General features: G+C 36.4%; 1 protein-coding gene across 1 annotated transcript; it reads left to right on the top strand.

Moving 5' to 3' along the window:
• Window positions 1-8: 8 nt before the first annotated feature.
• LOC127876587 (spermatogenesis-associated protein 4-like) lies at window positions 9-17747 on the top strand. The gene is made up of 6 exons (XM_052421912.1): window positions 9-164; window positions 11071-11200; window positions 11753-11871; window positions 14624-14786; window positions 16022-16193; window positions 16837-17747. Exons 1-6 carry the CDS (start codon window positions 88-90, stop codon window positions 16938-16940), a joined length of 765 nt encoding a protein of 254 aa, XP_052277872.1. The 5' UTR covers window positions 9-87; the 3' UTR covers window positions 16941-17747.
• The last annotated feature ends 713 nt before the right edge of the window (window positions 17748-18460 follow it).

The raw sequence follows: 18460 nt of genomic DNA, 5'->3' as shown, positions 1-18460 counted from the left end.
TTGGACATAATGCAATTTTTATGATATAAACATTTTACGATCCCGGAAGTTGTGATAACCGTGGCAACAACACCGCCAAAGTGAAAGATGTCTGGTTTACCAAGAGAAGTTTTAAAATGGATTCAGAGCTTAGACTTAACCTGGCAGGTCAAAACACCTAAATGGTAAATATTCTTTTTGTTAGCAATATCTGCGTTCTCAAACAGCAACGGCCATATTCACTGATTCAGTTTCATTGAGTTGTTCAATCACAATCAATGTAATCTTCTGACATCTGTCTATTTTTATCCACTTTGGCGATTTGTCTAGACTCAACATCCCCATTTTTTTTTATTTATGGCACAATGGTAAAAAACGCTTTACACAGCCCAAGATGATGAGTCTTATTTGTAAATAACACAATGTAAATAATTTTAAACTAACACCCAACTGAGCACTTAGTAGTGATTTGTACAGTTTTCACCCCTTAACCAATAGGCACGGGCACAAAATCAAATTGGAGTTAGAATAAATTTTGCATTTGTGTAATGTTATGATCAGAATAAGATATTCTGATATTAAAAAAAGGAATAAGATATTTCTTTTATGGCTCCCCAAACGATTATTTTATAACCTGATGTGCATCCTCTTCTTATTAGTACAAGAAAAATCTAAGTATAAAACTGTTAAATGCCAAATGCAAACTTTATGTTTATCATGCAAACATAGGCAAACAATTTCACAATTTAGATTTCTTTTAACTAGAGTGTGGTGTGAGGTCAGTTGCTTACTAATCTGTCACATGGTTAGTTGAGATGAAACTGTGAAGTTCCAATAGATTTCATGTTAATCATGCACACATAATTATGCAAACAATTCCACTATTTTGAATTGTTTCCACTATAGTGTTGCTTACTGCCAGTTGCTTACTAACCTGTTGCGTGGTTAGTTGAGATGGGAGAATGTCTATTAGTATTTGCAATGGTTTGACACTTTGTGTACTTTTGCCTTGGCATGCGTGCCTGGAGTATAGTGTATAAAGTGTGAACCATCGTCCCAATAAACTCAGAGTGCTATTCTGTTGATCTTGCATTCAACAGCCTCACATCCAGCACACTTTACTTCTTGGCTTCACTCTAGTACTTACATCTATTGATATCAAAAATAAACTTTTTTAAGAATAACATTTTTAATAACAATCACTTTTCATATTGCTGGTAGGATACATATTATTGAGCTACTGAGCCATCATGGTCTGAGTTTTCAACCACTTCAATCATTTTGACCCAAATTCCTCATTATAAAGGGAGCTATAATTTATAGATATGCATCTTAGAAATCTAGATGCCGAAACTTATTACATGATTAAATTACATTTTCGGTGTCCATTATCTAAGGCTGATTTTGTTTTTTTACGCTCCCGGTAGGGTGGCATATAGCAGTTGAACTGTTTGTCAGTCTGACAGTCTGTCAGTCTGTGCATCCGTCCGAAAACTTTAACATTGGCCATAACTTTTGCAATATTGAAGATAGCAACTTGATATTTGGAATGCATGTGTATCTCATGAAGCTGCACATTTTGAGTGGTGAAAGGTTAAGGTCAAGGTCATCCTTCAAGGTCAAAAGTCATAAAATACAATCCAAGGGAAGTAATAAGCTTTAAAAGGGAGATAATTTCTTAACCTGCCAAATGATATATTGATATTTTATTTCAAAGCGGCGCAATAGGGGGCATTGTGTTCGCAGTAGGCGGTATTGTGTTCATTCGTGTCGCTCATCTCGCGGTGTTCGGACGTATTCTTCGCACCTCGGCATTTTCGTTGCGTTAGGTTAGGTCGTGAAATTAAGCGGATTATCTTGGAAATATTGGATTAATAAAATAAAATTGGATTAATAGTAAAATTAATTTGGAAATAATAAATCAAATTTAGGGTCTAATAAGATCTTCTATTTGAAGGCGAATAGTGGAGTTAAATAAAAACATAATTAGCGTTAAAGTGCTTCAGTGCAAGAAGGAAAATTATCTAATTAATTAATGGGTTATAATTAAATCTAAGTGTTTAATTTAAAAGCAGGTGCTCCAGTGTTAGAAGGAAAGGTGATATTTAAGTGATAATTGTGTGGATAAAATCGGTAGAATCAGGGAAAAAGAAGGGCTACGGAAAAGTAGTAAGTCTATAGCGTAGTACGCCAACCTTTTCTAAAAAAAAAAAAAAAAAGTGACTTTAACATTATAAAATTCTTTCCTCGGTTTAGATTACCTGAGATCCTTTTAATTGATAACAGCAAGACATAGTTTATATATCTTTGGTAATATCCTTTAAAAAAAGAACGCGAAAGATAGTAATCGATTAGTATTTTTAGGTCTTTAATGTAATAGCACTGTAGAATTATCTGACATAAAGAATCTAGCCAATTTAACATTAAAAAGATAATCACGCCAATTTCAATAGTTTTTCATTAGAGTGTGCTTTTAAAGTTTAAACAAAAGAAAACAGTATAATACATGGTTTTATATCAATTCAATATTGTATTCAGTTAATCAACATACAATATTTTTCCAAGAAAAGCTTTTTGATAAGAAAATAAGATACAGAATAAGCGCTTTAAGTGTAATGTAAAAAGACCCTTTACAGTATAAAAACCTACGCTCATTAAGATTAGAGATCGCGTAACAATTAGCACTTGCAATTTGCAATTGTCGCGAAAACAGGGACCCTCTGTTTACTACCAATTATCGGACTACCAATTAAGCGCCCAAAGACCCCTATTAGTCTAAGACCAATTAGAAGTAGATACCATTTACTATTCGACTACTCGCGAATCATTCATCAAACCGCTAATAACTGAAAATAAACTAACTAGAACGCGAAAACAGGGACCATCTGTTTACTACTAATTACCGCTGTACTAAGTAACAGATCAAAAGGGCCCTATTTAGTTCTCAATTAAGACCTACTAGACTACTCGCGAAGTCCCTATCGAACCGCAAATAATTGATAGATAATTAACTACTCGCAAGTAAAGAACAAAGAATTTTCCTCAATCATTTAAATCCAAACACTGCGCGAGCGGCGAAATCGCAAACATAAGTACCCAATTGCTTCTTTCCATTACATACAAACAGCTTAAGGAAAACAAGACTGAGATTTTACAAGGGAAATAATAATTAAGATAAACTTAAGAAAAACGACTACCGTACACGTATTATTCTAAATCAAACCTTACCGCACTTCCTATCATTACTATGTCCGTGCCATTTAAGAAAGTTCTCAGGAGAATGAAGAGGTCGTTCTCCAGTAAGGAAACCTCAATGACGGAAACCCCTAAAATCAAGCGCGCAATGTTCCGCCCCGGGGACATCTCAATTGACTCCGAGTCTGGCGCTCCGTATTCAGCGACGCGTATTACCGATGACACCTCAATAACCCCAGTCGTCCCTGTAACCGTCACTCCCCAGACAATTAATGACAATATGACCAAAACCCCATCGACCACGAAGCAGACTACTCCCCCTGCCAACGGGCCATCATGCTCCCAAACCCATAAACATGCCCGGCAATATGGCTTACCTTTTGCCTTACCACTGTCGCGGTGATCTTCCCGCGAGAGAAGGCTAAGGCAATAGGGGAAGCCTTTATCAAACTGCTAGGCTCTGAGAGAGTAAGACCCCTAAAAGAGTCCAAAGCTGGTCTCCTCTTCAAAATTAGGGACGACGCACTCAACCAAGCTAAACATTTCTCCTTTGATAGATTTGACTTCAAGCTAATTGCTCAAACTAAACTTGCAAGGGGTGTCATCCAGGTTCCCAAAAACGCGGATATAGACAAATTAAAAAACAATCTAAAAAACAAATCCAATGTAGAAGCAGTCCATAGTGGTCTTAAAAACAATGTCATTACGGTCACATTCAAGACGGAAAACGCCCCAACAAATATACTAGGCCACAATGTTAAGCCCGCGCTCCTAGCAACTATTCGATGCTTTAAATGCCAGATGTTCGGCCATGCGTCCAATGTTTGTAACAATAACGCGAAGTGCCCACATTGCGCGGGGAATCATTCGCACGCGTCGTGCAATACCAGGCACGCTAGGAAATGCGCAAACTGTGGCGGCGGGCACAGCGCGGCGTATAAGGGGTGTCCGATCTATCTCAAATACCAATCTACTATCAACAGCAAAAACTTAAAGGTTACCAATCAATACATCAATAACCTTCAAGCTATTAATAAGCGACCCAATCTTGCCCAAATAGCTAAACAGCTAGTTGGTAAATCTGAAACAGAAATTTTGTCCATACTCAAAAACAAATTCCCCGAAAATGAGGCGCAATATAATATTGAGCATACCACTCCTACTCCGCCCGAACAACCGGCATCAACCACAAATAATGTAGCCACAAACAATGTTGAACATACATTCCGCCATCAGCAACAACAACAGCATAAGCTACCCTCCAGCTCACAAACTTCAGATCACCCTAAAAAAATGCTCAATCCTATACCATCACTGCAACAAACAAGGCAACAACAACAACCTAGGCAACAACGCCATCATCAGCAACGACACAGGATATCCGACCACCCCGCGTATTCTCCCTTCATTATACATAGAAACCGGCTACACATGGCCCATAACAGCTCGACCCCGATCATGCGCCATAGCCTCCGCAAAGAACACGCGATTGCACCGCCGTTTCCGGTCTTCTTTCGCCACGCGTGCGGAATATATTAAGTTAATCCAGTAGCCTTAAGCCCGTACGTTAGGTCAATTTAACACACCAAACCCCAAATGTCTGCGACAGTTCATACTCATAATATAAACAGTCTTACAATTATGTCGTGGAACGCCCGAGGGGTTACTCATAACTCAAGTGCAAAAATGTGCGAGCTTCAAAATTATGTTAATAACAACGAAGTGCATGTAGTATGTCTCCAGGAAACGAACTACAAAAGTAATCACAGACAAGTTCATTTAAAAGGATATCAAGAACCTGTGAGAGGTAAACAAAGAGAAAAACTTATAGGCACTGGGGTAGCAATATATGTAAAATCGGGCATTTCATTTACTAAAATAAACATTGATCAAGATTGCCCTATTGAATCGTGTGCCCTCACACTGTACTTGACTAAGCACCAATCATTCTGCATTCAATGCGTATATGCTCAAACTAAAGATAATACGTGTAAAAATTATGCAAAAATTTTCCATTCAGTTGAACATAGAAAGAATAATATTATTGTTGGGGATTTCAATCTAAAACACCCCTGCTGGAACCCCAAGGGTGATCCACGATGCGACGATAACTCTGAAAATCTCCTAAAATTAATTAACAATAACAGCATAAACTTCCTTAACGACGGTCAAATAACGAGATTGTCTGATCGCGAAGATCAACCCGACAGCGCGATCGATCTAGCTCTTACCTCAGCCCATCTTCAAGCTATAAGCGATTTCAATGTCATTGACGACTCGTTTGGAAGTGACCATCTTCCAATCATAATAAACATTAAGACAAGAATAGAGAATACCCTTCCGTCCACACAACACAAATGGAAAATACACAAAGCCACACCTGAACAATGGAACAACTTTAAAACTCAGTGTAATAATGAGTTCCTTCCTAATGTAGATAATACTGACACCAACTCTTACTTTAAATCCTATATAACAAAAATTAAAACTGCGCTTGATAACTCAATCCCTGTAAGCAAAACACCTAAAAAACTCAAACGGTCTGTACCATGGTGGAATCAAGAATGCACAGACGCCATTAAATATCGTGAAAAATGTAGGAGAAAATGTATCCGAATCAGAACCGGACCTAAGTATGACAAATATAGGGAAGCCCGCAAAAGTGCTAAACAAGTATTAAAAAAGGCAAAATTAGAAAGCTGGAACGAATTCTGTAATAATCTCTCACATAAAACAACTAGCAAAGAACTATGGGATCAAGTTAAGCGCATGCAAGGCAGACCCCCTACTAATACACCTATCTTTCGGGTTAACAACAAAGTTCTTGTATCTAACGCTGATAAAGCTTCTGCCCTGGTACAACATTATCAAAAAGTAAGCAGTGACGAAGGATACTCTGAAACGTTTATTGCAAAGAAAATAAAAACAAAAAATGAATTTCCTGTCTGGTTACAATCTCTTACCGAGGAAAAAACTCACAAGTACAATGCTCCTTTTAGCCTGTTCGAGCTCGAATCAGCTCTCCTTACATGCAAAAACGGCGCGCCGGGCGACAATTACATCCATTATAAGATACTTAAACAACTTCCACTCTCGGGGAAACAAGAATTACTTGCCCTTTATAATAAATCATGGTCTGAAGGTACTCTTCCTGATGAATGGCACGAGGCCACAATAATTCCTATCCTTAAAATCAATAAGTCTAAAGACTCTCCAGCCTCATATTGGCCAATCTCTTTAACCTCTACGTTCACCAAACTAATGCAGAAAATGATAAAACCGAGACTCTGCGTGTATCTAGAAAAACATAACAAAATCTCAGAAGTCCAATCGGGCTGTAGATCTAACCACTCTTGCGAAGATCATTTAGTACGCCTTGAAGCTGATATTAAAAGAGCCCAAAATCTTGGTCAAACCGTAGCAGCCGTATTTTTAGACCTCACAGCCGCATTCGATAAACTATGGAACGAAAATGCCATTAAAACACTTAATATGTTAGGAATAGAGGGTAAAATGCTCAACTGGCTTGCAGCTTTTCTTACAACTCGTAAAATAAAAGTGAGACTGCATGACGCGACATCAGAATCAGTTGAGACTATAAACGGCTGTCCCCAAGGTAGTGTCCTATCTCCAATATTATTCTCCGTGACTATGAACACCCTAGACAGAGAAATTAAGGCACATTAATTCACAAAATAACACTGATCTAATCAATTTATCACTTTTTGTAGACGATAGTGCAATATGGACCACATCTAAATCACCGAATCTAGCAATTACTAAAATCCAAAAAGCCCTAACTGCAATAGAAAACTGGAGAGCATCGTATGGCTTCCAAATAAATCCCACAAAAACCCAAGCAATCTTATTCCCTGCCAGTGCACAAAAAGTAGCGGCCAATGCACGTAAAGCAACTCGATCTAAGAAAACCCCTACCCCCCCCACAACTTACTCTATGTGGTGCTCCTCTTCCGCTTCTTGACAACATTACTTTTTGGGGTATGACATTTGACAAATATTTAACATGGAAAGACCACATCCTTAAACTAGTTGTACGCTGCCAAAAGGACCTCAACTTTCTAAAATGCATCCAAAGAAACAACTGGGGTACGGATAAAAAAGCCCTTATGCGTATCTATAAAGCCACTATCTGGGCAAAAATAAACTACGGAAGCATTGCGTACAATTCAGCCAGTGAAACATTACTCAATAAATTACAAGTAATCCAAAATACGGCACTTAAAATTATAACTGGTACACGTTAATCTACAAGCACCGTTCTGCTGCACGCTGAATGTGGAATGATAGAACTGGGTCAACAAAGGCAAATTAACCAACTAAAATACCGCGCGCGAACGCTATCTATGGGACCACACCTCCCAATTAACCTAAGTGTTACTGAAGACCCGGCCTACCAAAAAAGGAAAAAGAAGAGTGGTCTCCCGTACGCGCAGAACGTGCTCGAGCTAGGCAATTATTATGAGACTATTGACATTAAAACTCAGGAACTTACATACTTTAGCTTAAGAAATCTATCAAAACCAAATATTGACTTACATCTAACAACATTAATTAAAAAATCAGACAACGACCCAAACAGTGGCTCTATAGCTCAAAACTATGTAACAGATAAATATGGGGATTACACCCAGATTTTCACTGACGGTAGCAAAAATGAGGAACTTGAAATAGCAGGCGCGGCTTTTGTAGTGTATCAACCCAAAAATGTCATTATACATCAGTGCAAGGTAAAATACAATAAAGAACTGTCTATATTTGCTTGCGAACTAGCTATAATAAACAGCGCCATAAAGTGGCTTAATGAACTTGAAACCCACGAACGCTCAAACTACGCGATATTAACCGATTCTCTCAGCGCCTTACAAGCACTTAATGCAGGATCATCGAAAACGCGTCCCAACCTTATATGTGCAACATTAAAGGGAATCACAAAACTAGCAAACAACAATATCACTCTCCAATTCGTATGGATCCCGAGTCACGTAGGCATTCCGGGTAACGAACACGCTGACCAACTTGCCAGAATAGGTTCCCATGAAGGTCTACCCTCTGATTTAAAGCCTAGCGCGCGCGAACTAATTGCAATCATTAACCAAAAAGGGTATAATGAACAGGATCACAAATGGTCAATTTACTGCGCCGATCATAATTTACCGATATTAACCAACCCTAGCCATAAGATTAACATCTATAGTCCCATTAAAAGGGAGGACAGGGCTTACTCGCGCATGCGCCTAAGGGTGACTAGATTGCACGGCGACTATTACAAAACTGTCCTCTGCCCCCAGTGCAACATTCATAACACGTTTGAACATCTTTTCTTTATATGCCCTAAACACGCTGAACAGAGACTAGAACTAAGTGCAGGGGTAATAGCGGCCTACAAAAACCCACTTATCATTAATCGCGACTCACTGTTGATGCCTGCAAGCGGAATCGCTCCTGTTGTGCGACTGCACGTGTTTAAATTTTTGCGCGACACGGGCTACTTAGATAAAATATAATATTCCGTTGGACTATTAGCGGTAGATAGAAATAACAACACATACCGTCAGTTATATACTGCTTCATTTATTCAAATTAATAATAGCAATCTTATGTACTAATGACGGGCGGGACTCGGACGATGGTCACTTCGGTGTGCACCATATGGCCACTCGTCTGGGCCCGAACTGAACCTAACCATATTATCCCGGCCCTATAGGAAAAATTAAAATAAATAAATAAATAAATAAAAACTCAGATCAATAATGGCAACTTTATGTACTAATGACGGGTGGGTCTCGGACGATGGTCACTCCGGTGTTGTCCATATGGCCACTCGTCTGGGCCCGGCTCGAACTTATATACTATTATTAATTAATTTGGTTCTAAAACTGTACCGTAAAACAATCCATGATATATGTAATTTTAAAGATTCCAATTAATAATGACTATCTTATGTACTTATGACAAGGGGAAAATTGCATCAACAAATAAATAGATATAGAGACACTGCATGTTATGTGCACGCCGAGAACCTATATTTGTATTTGGGGTCCAAATGTACTTTGGATTGGTAGTACATTACAATGCAGTGTCCAATAACACCTTGTTGACGTCAATACATAAATAAACAATACTATAAACAAGGCAAAGATGAGGGAGCTGTCTATAACGAACGTTCGCGGTTTCCTCGTCTGCGCTTTATGATATATAGGAAAATTACACCAATAAATAAATAGATAAAGACTAATAATACTAAAACGACGGAAGGGTACGTCCCCCCCCCCCAATACATATGTCACTTGGCCCCTTTCGACCACTATGGATAAGCTCTAAGCCTTCTTTTACAACCAAATAGCGCTCTAGGTAACAAAACCCAGGGTTCCGCGAGACCCTCGCTTTCCTCCTCTTAAGCTGTAATCAGCAACAACGACGAAGGTAGGGGAAAAGCACACAGACAACATACTTCCACGCAGGATCGGAAGACGCAGTAAGTGCGCACGTGGGCAAATTTACCCACAGTGCAACCCCTATAGGTGTAAATATTGTTGTAATTAAATGTGATTAGTTAACATTTTTCCCATATGTACAAGACTTAAACATGTTGAGTAGAGCGTGTCGGCTGGGCCAGAGGGCGCGCCTGAAGAGATATCTCTCGCCCGTGCACTCTTGCTCCGTTGACATGACATCCGTGCACTCTGGCCCCGTTGACATGACATACCCAACATGACAAAAATAAAAATAAAAAGAGAATGGTGACGGTATTTGTTGTTGTTGTTTCCCCTACTGTAGCGTAGGTGATGTTTTCTTGTAGAGTAGTGTAAGTTTTTTCCTTGCATGCCTGTGCCTTGTTACGTTTGACGTTGAATTGTAAACCTTGTATTGCTAACCTGCACGTATTACCCTTGTCACTATGAGGATCAGATCGAATTAGAGGGATGGTCAGCATTAACATCCCAGATCTATTCCCTCCTGAACAAAATGCACTAATACATATAATTACCATCTGTGTAACCACTAGCAATATAAACAGGAAGAAGAACGTGCGCTCTCTCTCTCTCTCTCTCTCAAAAACAAATAAAGGCGCGTGAAAATTGTCTCCCAAAGAAAGAAAGTGTAGAACCAGATATTGTCCTCCCTGTACCACCAACAACCAACCAGTCATCTCGGTCCAACCACACAAACGCAGCCCCTTTTCTACTATATTAAACTTCAAAACTATTCTGACCCTTGCAACACCATTAAACACCTGACAATATCCACCAGCACAACAGAGAGAGCCCATGTGAATTTACACCAAGACACAGGGCAATAGAGTAATATCTGTACTAATCTATGTTTATGTACTAACAAGTCCTCCGCGAGGGACGTTAAACGGGGGTGCAGTGTATCGGTGCTGTACACCGGGCACTTAAAAGAACCAGGGGCGCCTCTGGAATCGGGGCGCCCTCTGTATCCCGCTCGAACCCCCACTAACACCTCTTGGGGCGGAGAGCACAAAAACCACACACAAACTATAAGGAATTAACATTAATGCCAATAAGGATAATGATAATCTAGAGATAATAGGAATACTGCAAAAACCATTTTGATAAAAGGCAAACCACTACATAATCCATTAAAAAAAAACAACAACATCTAGTCACATTAAGGTCTCATTGGCCATCGTGCTATTATGTATAATATGACCTTATTTTCTCCCCTGAAGGGTCACAGGGGCAGGTTGATACATCTGTAGTCGAGAAGACGCTGGACGACCTGTAAATAAATCTCAAATACACACACACACACGGGCATTGTGTTTCTGACAAACACATCTCTTGTGTGTAACAAAAAAATTATATTTTGAATTTAACCCAGACATATTATTTTATTTTAAATTGTTTTCAGGGACATGACCAATGGCTATCTAATTGCTGAAATTTTCTCCTGGTACTTTCCACAAGATATACAGATGCACTCCTATAATAATGGAAAATCATTAGACTCAAAACAGAAGAATTGGGATTTACTCAAGAACGTATGTACTGATACATTAGAGCTGATATATAAACACTTCTCTGTATTTATGGTTTTCATATCTAAGTGGTAAAGAATCAATTATTTGTTTTTGCATTTTCTTTTAAATACAAAATGAACAATTCAATTTTTTAAATTGTATGTGAGTGTACTTTTTTGCATAAAGTTTACTATATTAGCATAACAAAATGTCTTTAAACAGACACTATTGTTAGAACATGCATTTTTTTATTGCTGGAGTTGTAATTGTTTTATGACTGTTTATTCAGCAAATATACAACTGTTGCTTTGTAATCATCATGCAAACAGCTCTGAACTTGCTTTGGGAAGATGAAATTGATCAACTAGAACCTACGCAGCTTTCATAGTTATTGCAAATTGGGAACGTTCAAAACTAAAGATCACAATTTAATATTTGTTCCGCAAAGTTATCGAAAAACATCTGGACACAAAATATAATTCTTTTCGTCAATTTTGAGTTTAGAAAAATATTGAATATTATAAAATGTACTAGAGAATTTTTTCATATTATAATACTTTTTTACATGACCAGTTTATAAAAAGACACAGACTGAACATACCAGCAGACATTGTTGATGGAACAATACACTGCAAAGAAGGGGCTGCAGCCTTGTTTTTAGAAAAGATGTATGAAATACTCACAAACAGAGCGTAAGTATGCCTTTGTGAGTGTATTATCCACTTGCACTTAAATTATGGTTTTATAATAATTTTACGTCACATTTGTTATCACATTCTTTTTGAGGCATGTGTAATGTTTTCACAAATGAATTTCTTACATCATTGTTCTATCTATGATTTAAGACTATGAGACAGTTATTTTACAGTATAGCATAAAAAGTGTGTGTATTTAAAATGGCTTAAAAAATGGTAATTCAGTTATTAAACCTTGTTGGGCAGATACAGGGCATCATTATTAGATTGTTATTTATTGTACTCAGATTAAATCAGAACTGTCTTCATTGTCAACAATAATTTTAGCATTTATTAAAAATATTACTGTAACACGACTAACTATTGAAATGTTACGTTCTTTTTTAAGATTGCAAAACAGCAGGTGATTATGAGTTCTGCTTTCAGAGTATAACCACTCCATCATGCTTATAATGTTCACATTTTCATATAAAAAAGACATACACATTGATTGTTCATGATATCATCCTGATAATATGGTATAATGGCAGATCATATACATATATATGGGCCGTGCTCTGTGAAAATGAGATTTAATGCATGTGTATAAAGTGTAATCCCAGATTAGCCAGTGCAGTCTGCCAAGTGTAATCCCAGATTAGCCAGTGCAGTCTGCCAAGTGTAATCCTAGATTAGCCAGTGCAGTCTGCCCAGGCTAATCAGGATAAACACTTTCTGCTTTTATTGTGTTTTTGGTTTAAATGAAAACTGTTCTTGACAAAAATCCGGTTTCGGTGAAAAGTGTTGTCCCTGATTAGCCTGTGCAGACTGCACAGGCTAATTTGGAACGAATCTGTATGCACATGCATTAAACCCCCTTTTCACAGAGCACGGCTCATATTCATTTGATTAAAAGCCAGCTGGGATATGAATTAAAATGTAGATCAGAGTTGCTCAGTTCTTGGGTTCATCTTGTAAAGAATATTAGAGTGTCCTCAGGAAATCTAGAGACCCAGATATAATTCAAGAGACCAAGGGTTGATAGTCTCTTCAGCTAATTTATATACCTGTTCAAGACCAAGATTAAATACTTTCACATGTGTATGACTTTTCCTGGCATTGTTCACTTCACTTTGTTCGCGTACTCGACACAGATGTGCATGTTCTGTTACTTTTTTACCATTTCAATTTCCAAAAGAAGAGTCACTTAGTATATGAGAATAGTATGCTTGCTTATAAATAGATTCTTAAAGAATAATTATTTTGTTCTTTCTGCCATTTTCAAGGAATAGTTTTCTGCTTCTGTTTGGAGACTGATTAATACATGTGCAAACATTAATGTGCTAAGTCATATATACAGAATATTGTAATTTAGTTAAATATATATAATTCCCAAATAAATTTACACCTTACCATTTATTTTTGTATGTTTGCAAATGCTTCAGTTTTCTTTCAATTGTTAGAAAATGTTTTATTTGTTAGAACCTTTGAAATTTTAAGGGTGATAGCGCACATGGTTTTGTTAAATCTGGTATTGACATATAATTGTCAGCCATGCTGACAAAGTTCTAATAAACCAACTTGTATAATTTGTTTGGTTCTTAAGAACAATGTCAAGTTATATTAAAATAAATCAGTGTAATTTATCATTAAATAATATGTTTTGTTAGAACTAATTTAATGAAATTTAATGTATAAACTTATTGTATGTTTCTTACAAAGAAAAAATATGTAAACTTTTTCAGGTATTAAATAAAATTATATTTAATTTAATAACATGTACTTTTACTATTTTACTTTTACTACTTTTACTTGCTATTGCAAGTTATTTTTAAGATATATTTAGTTTTATTCTTAAGCAGACTGATGCCTTACATCATTCATTTTAACCCTTTGCATGCTGGGAAATATGTCGTCTGCTAAAATATCGTCTGCTGAATTTCTAAAATTTGCATTTTCTTTGATTTTTTTTAATGAATACTATCAAAATAGCAAACGGTTTGGATCCCGATGAGACGCCACGTTCTGTGGCGTCTCATCTGGATCCAAACTGTTTGCAAAGACCTTCAAAATTCGGTTCCCGCACTTAAAGGGTTAAAAAGAAATGCATGTTTGTTTGTGTAACACACTTTTATGAGAATATGGGTCCAGGGATAATACATCAATCTTGGAATACATTGTGTTATCTCACCAAAGCTTTATATGTTATAATACCAGTTACATTTTATAAGTTTTAAAACTTATGAGGATCAAAGACACGTGCATATATAATTGCATAATAAAATATCTACACATGAAACTGTATTCATGCATGCATGAAACAAAATGAAAATAGAAAGAAAATAATCAAAAACATCACTGTAAATAAAAAGTCATGGACAAGTCCTCAATTCATGCAAAGTTAAGACAAAATGAAACAAAACATTCATAAAATTCATTGTTTATTTAAGAAAATCTCCAAAAATTATGTCCATTTTAAGTTTGGTGTCTTATTAAAAAATTCTTAATATATGATCATTTTAAAAGTATAATATTGTTATATACATGAACTTTGAAATACAAACATTATTAAACATTGGCATTACATTAACTGGGTATGTTATAAGATATGCTAAATAAGATAAATGATCCTGACCAGAGTCACCAGACTGAGCTGATGGGCATAAGACCCATTTTTGCTTGACGGGGTCATATATAAGCAGTGAAGATTTTAAGCACTTATATTATTGCTTGTTGAAATAAGGTGACAATAGCAGTACTGCTTTTCCAGCATTCGCCGTGTTCCATTGGAGTTTGAGACAGACTTCACTGATAGTGGCTACCAAAGCAAACTGCCTATGCATGCACGCTCGACTGCCTCCCAGTCCGTGAAGAACAATCTCAGAATCACCGAAATCCAGGCAGACTCTAGTCTTATCCTGAATGCTCAAAAGGTAATAGTTGAAAGTATGAAGAGAATATAAGCGTTGGTATTGTTTAAGTTTATTTATAACATGAGAAGTGATTCACTTTAATGTTCTAAGGATAAACTTATGTTTATACAATACTTTATCTGGTCATTTATTTAGCCTATATCGATGACTTTATTATGAAAATAGTCGAGATAATAACATAATAAATATAAGGCAAAATAAAATGACATAAACAAGATTATGTCATTATTAATGCATGTGCTTGCATTATCCCGCAGAGAGTGAATAAAGCGAATGTTTAAGCATATTCTATAAGGGTTTATTGCATAAATTCATGCTTTATAATTAGAAGAAACATTTTTATGTCCCCCACTATAGTAGTGGGGGACAAATTGTTTTTGCCCTGTCTGTCTGTCTGTTGGTCTGTTGGTCTGTCTGTTGGTCTGTTGGTCTGTTTGCGCCAACTTTAACATTTTGCAATAACTTTTGCTATATTGAAGATAGCAACTTCATATTTGGCATGCATGTGTATCTCATGAAGCTGCACATTTTGAGTGGTGAAAGGTCAAGGTCATCCTTCAAGGTCAGAGGTCAAATATATGTGGCCAAAATCGCTCATTTTATGAATACTTTTGCAATATTGAAGATAGCAACTTGATATTTGGCATGCATGTGTATCTCATGGAGCTGCACATTTTGAGTGGTGAAAGGTCAAGGTCAAGGTCATCCTTCAAGGTCAGAGGTCAATTATATGTGGCCAAATTCGCTCATTTTATAAATAGTTTTGCAATATTGAAGATAGCAACTTGATATTTGGCATGCATGTGCATCTCATGGAGCTGCACATTTTGAGTGGTGAAAGGTCAAGGTCAAGTTCATCCTTCAAGGTCAGAGGTCAAATATATGTGGACCAAATCGCTTATTTTATGAATACTTTTGCAATATTGAAGATAGCAACTTGATATTTGGCATGCATGTGTATCTCATGGAGCTGCACATTTTGAGAGGTGAAAGGTCAAGGTCATCCTTCACAAGGTCAAGGTCATCCTACAATGTCAAACATCATATAGGGAGACATTGTGTTTCACAAACACATCTTGTTTCTTTATAAATTAACCAAACATATTTCCTACAGATTTCAAGCACAACATTCCAAATATATATATATATACGAACTTTCTCCCAGAAAAGAATTAATATAAGTAAAACAACATTTACTGAGTAGACTGTTGTTTTGATATACCAGAATATTTCAGGCACAAAAAATAATCAATGACCATATTGAGCATAGACGATTGGAGCGCCAAGAAAACCCTGACCGCTTCAACATACGTCCGTCTGTTGGGGAGGCGAGTTTCAGACGACCTTTGCCCCAGGAGAGGGACCCTGGGGCGGAGGAAAACAGAGATGAACAGGAGCCAGAGAGAAGTATGGGACTGTACTCTAGCTGAAGGAATTTCAAGAATTAAAAAAGTTTTCCCATAGAAGCTTTGCCGATATGGGCCTGGCAAGGCAAGCCCGACTTGTCTGATATCACATGATATCAAAAGTCACCAACCATATATTCTCTATTTATCTTGATGATATTGTATAGATATCAAAGGGTGTTGTGAATATTGCAACGGTAGAAAAGTGATGTCTATTGGCTTCAATAGACTGTACTTTTTCATAGGACAATATTTTCTCTATCGTTACATGCCTATGATATTGTTTTAACCAAACATACTTGCTGTCCTTTCATTAACATACAAGTCACATGTGCAGATTTTATATGAACAGTCAAGCACTTATCAACATTAATGTGTTTCATACATTTTAGTTACAGGCCCTACTCAACATAAGCTTGACAGGAATTTTTGGAAAACTTATTCTACTATTTTTAATCCCTTGTGATCTATTAACATTTAAAGCCCGATCGGTATGGATTACTCTCCAATGTCATGGCATATTAAAATTGATGCAGGTATGGGTATATGGAAATTTTACTCGAGGAAGTCCTGTTAGGCGTTATAATATTGTTTATACTTAACCACTTAGCACAAGCCATAACATAAGATATTATGTTTTCCAGCTCAGAGCCCTATATCCCGTGAGCCAAGCGTACATTTCAAGGAGGTACAAGTGAAGCAGCTTGACAAGAACGCCCTGTATAACATGCCTATTCAAGGCTACTGAGCCATTAAACAGTGAAACTTGCATATAACAATTGTAAAAAGCTATTGTCTATTGCCATCACCTTTTCACACTGCAATCTGATTTTAAAATAGTTTAATCCATTTTGTAATTTTTTAAATAATTACTAATCTTTTAATAAATGTATTGTTCATATACCGGTACAAATTGCTTTGTTCGTCAGTGTTATATGGTCTCTCTTCTTTAGAATACCAGTGCTGCCGTGATGCTAGTTTTTTACTGAAGTTAAAAGCATATATCTCAACTTTAATTACCAATTATAGCAGTAATTTGTCAGTCAAACAGTCACATTAGACTCAATCATTTGTTTTGTAAAATTACATTGCAAGTAAAATCTTCGTGCTTGTGGCTTTTGCTTGTTTTTTACCCTTTACAGTTTACTTTACTAGTTATAACAAATGCAAAAGCATATACTTGTACTGAGCTGTCATTTAGACGAGTGTACCTGAATTATTTCTATGTTTTATAATTTAAAATCTCCACTCAAATCTGATGGCAAATAAGCAGGCTCATTCTTGGTGACCCAGCATGTAACAGCATAGCACACATGGGTATTGGATAATAAAGCACGCTTTGCTTATGCAAACTTGAATTATTTCTGTTGTAAATTGTAACAATATTGCAAACTTGAAAATGATTGTTTTATTTTGTATGAATAGTTTGTATCTTTTTTATGAATTCTACACTAGTGTTTCTTTTTTGTAATCAGTTATTGTACATTTCAAACCATGTTTATTTATATTGTCAATTCTTGTTTATAGTATTTTACAATAAAATATCTAAATGTTGGATTTAAGTATTTTTTTAAATATCCGATTCCTGTTGGGAAGAAGTGTGGTATTATTTGGAAGTATTTGAATTATACTCAGATTTTTATATTTATGTTAACAGTACGGCCTTACCAAATTTGCATACATTTAATAAGTGACACATATGTTAAACTGTCTCTGGTCATCATATAGCCTTTTATAATAAACTCCTTCATGTATGTATGAATGGTTCAATTAACGTAATAAGAGTGGACATACAATGTGTAAGACGTTACAATAATGATGAACAAGCAAAAAAAAACAACTATTGAATAGCTCTATTAAATTGATGAACAAGCAAATATAAAGCTATAGCTTTGATACATTGATGAACGAGCAATAATGTAGCTCTAGTGTATAGTTCTGATACATTGATGAACAAGCAAAAATAAAGCTTTATTGTTGATTGTATAGCTCCAATACATTGATGAACAAACGAAAATAAAGTTCTATTGAATAGCTCTGATACATTGATAAACGAGCAAAAATAAAGCACTAAGAAAATATAAATCTCTATCCCATAGCACAGATTGATTAACAAGCAAAAATGAAGCTTTATGGTATAGTTCTGATACATTGATGAATGAGCAAATATAAAGCTCTATATGTATGGCTCTGATACATTGATGAATGAGCAGATATAAAGCTCTATTGTATGGCTCTGATACATTGATGAATGAGCAGAAATGATGC

This window comes from Dreissena polymorpha, chromosome 4, assembly GCF_020536995.1.
Source record: "Dreissena polymorpha isolate Duluth1 chromosome 4, UMN_Dpol_1.0, whole genome shotgun sequence".
NCBI lineage: Eukaryota > Metazoa > Mollusca > Bivalvia > Myida > Dreissenidae > Dreissena > Dreissena polymorpha.
The sequence above is the reverse complement of the archived record's forward strand: the minus strand, read 5'-3'. Positions and strand labels throughout refer to the sequence as shown.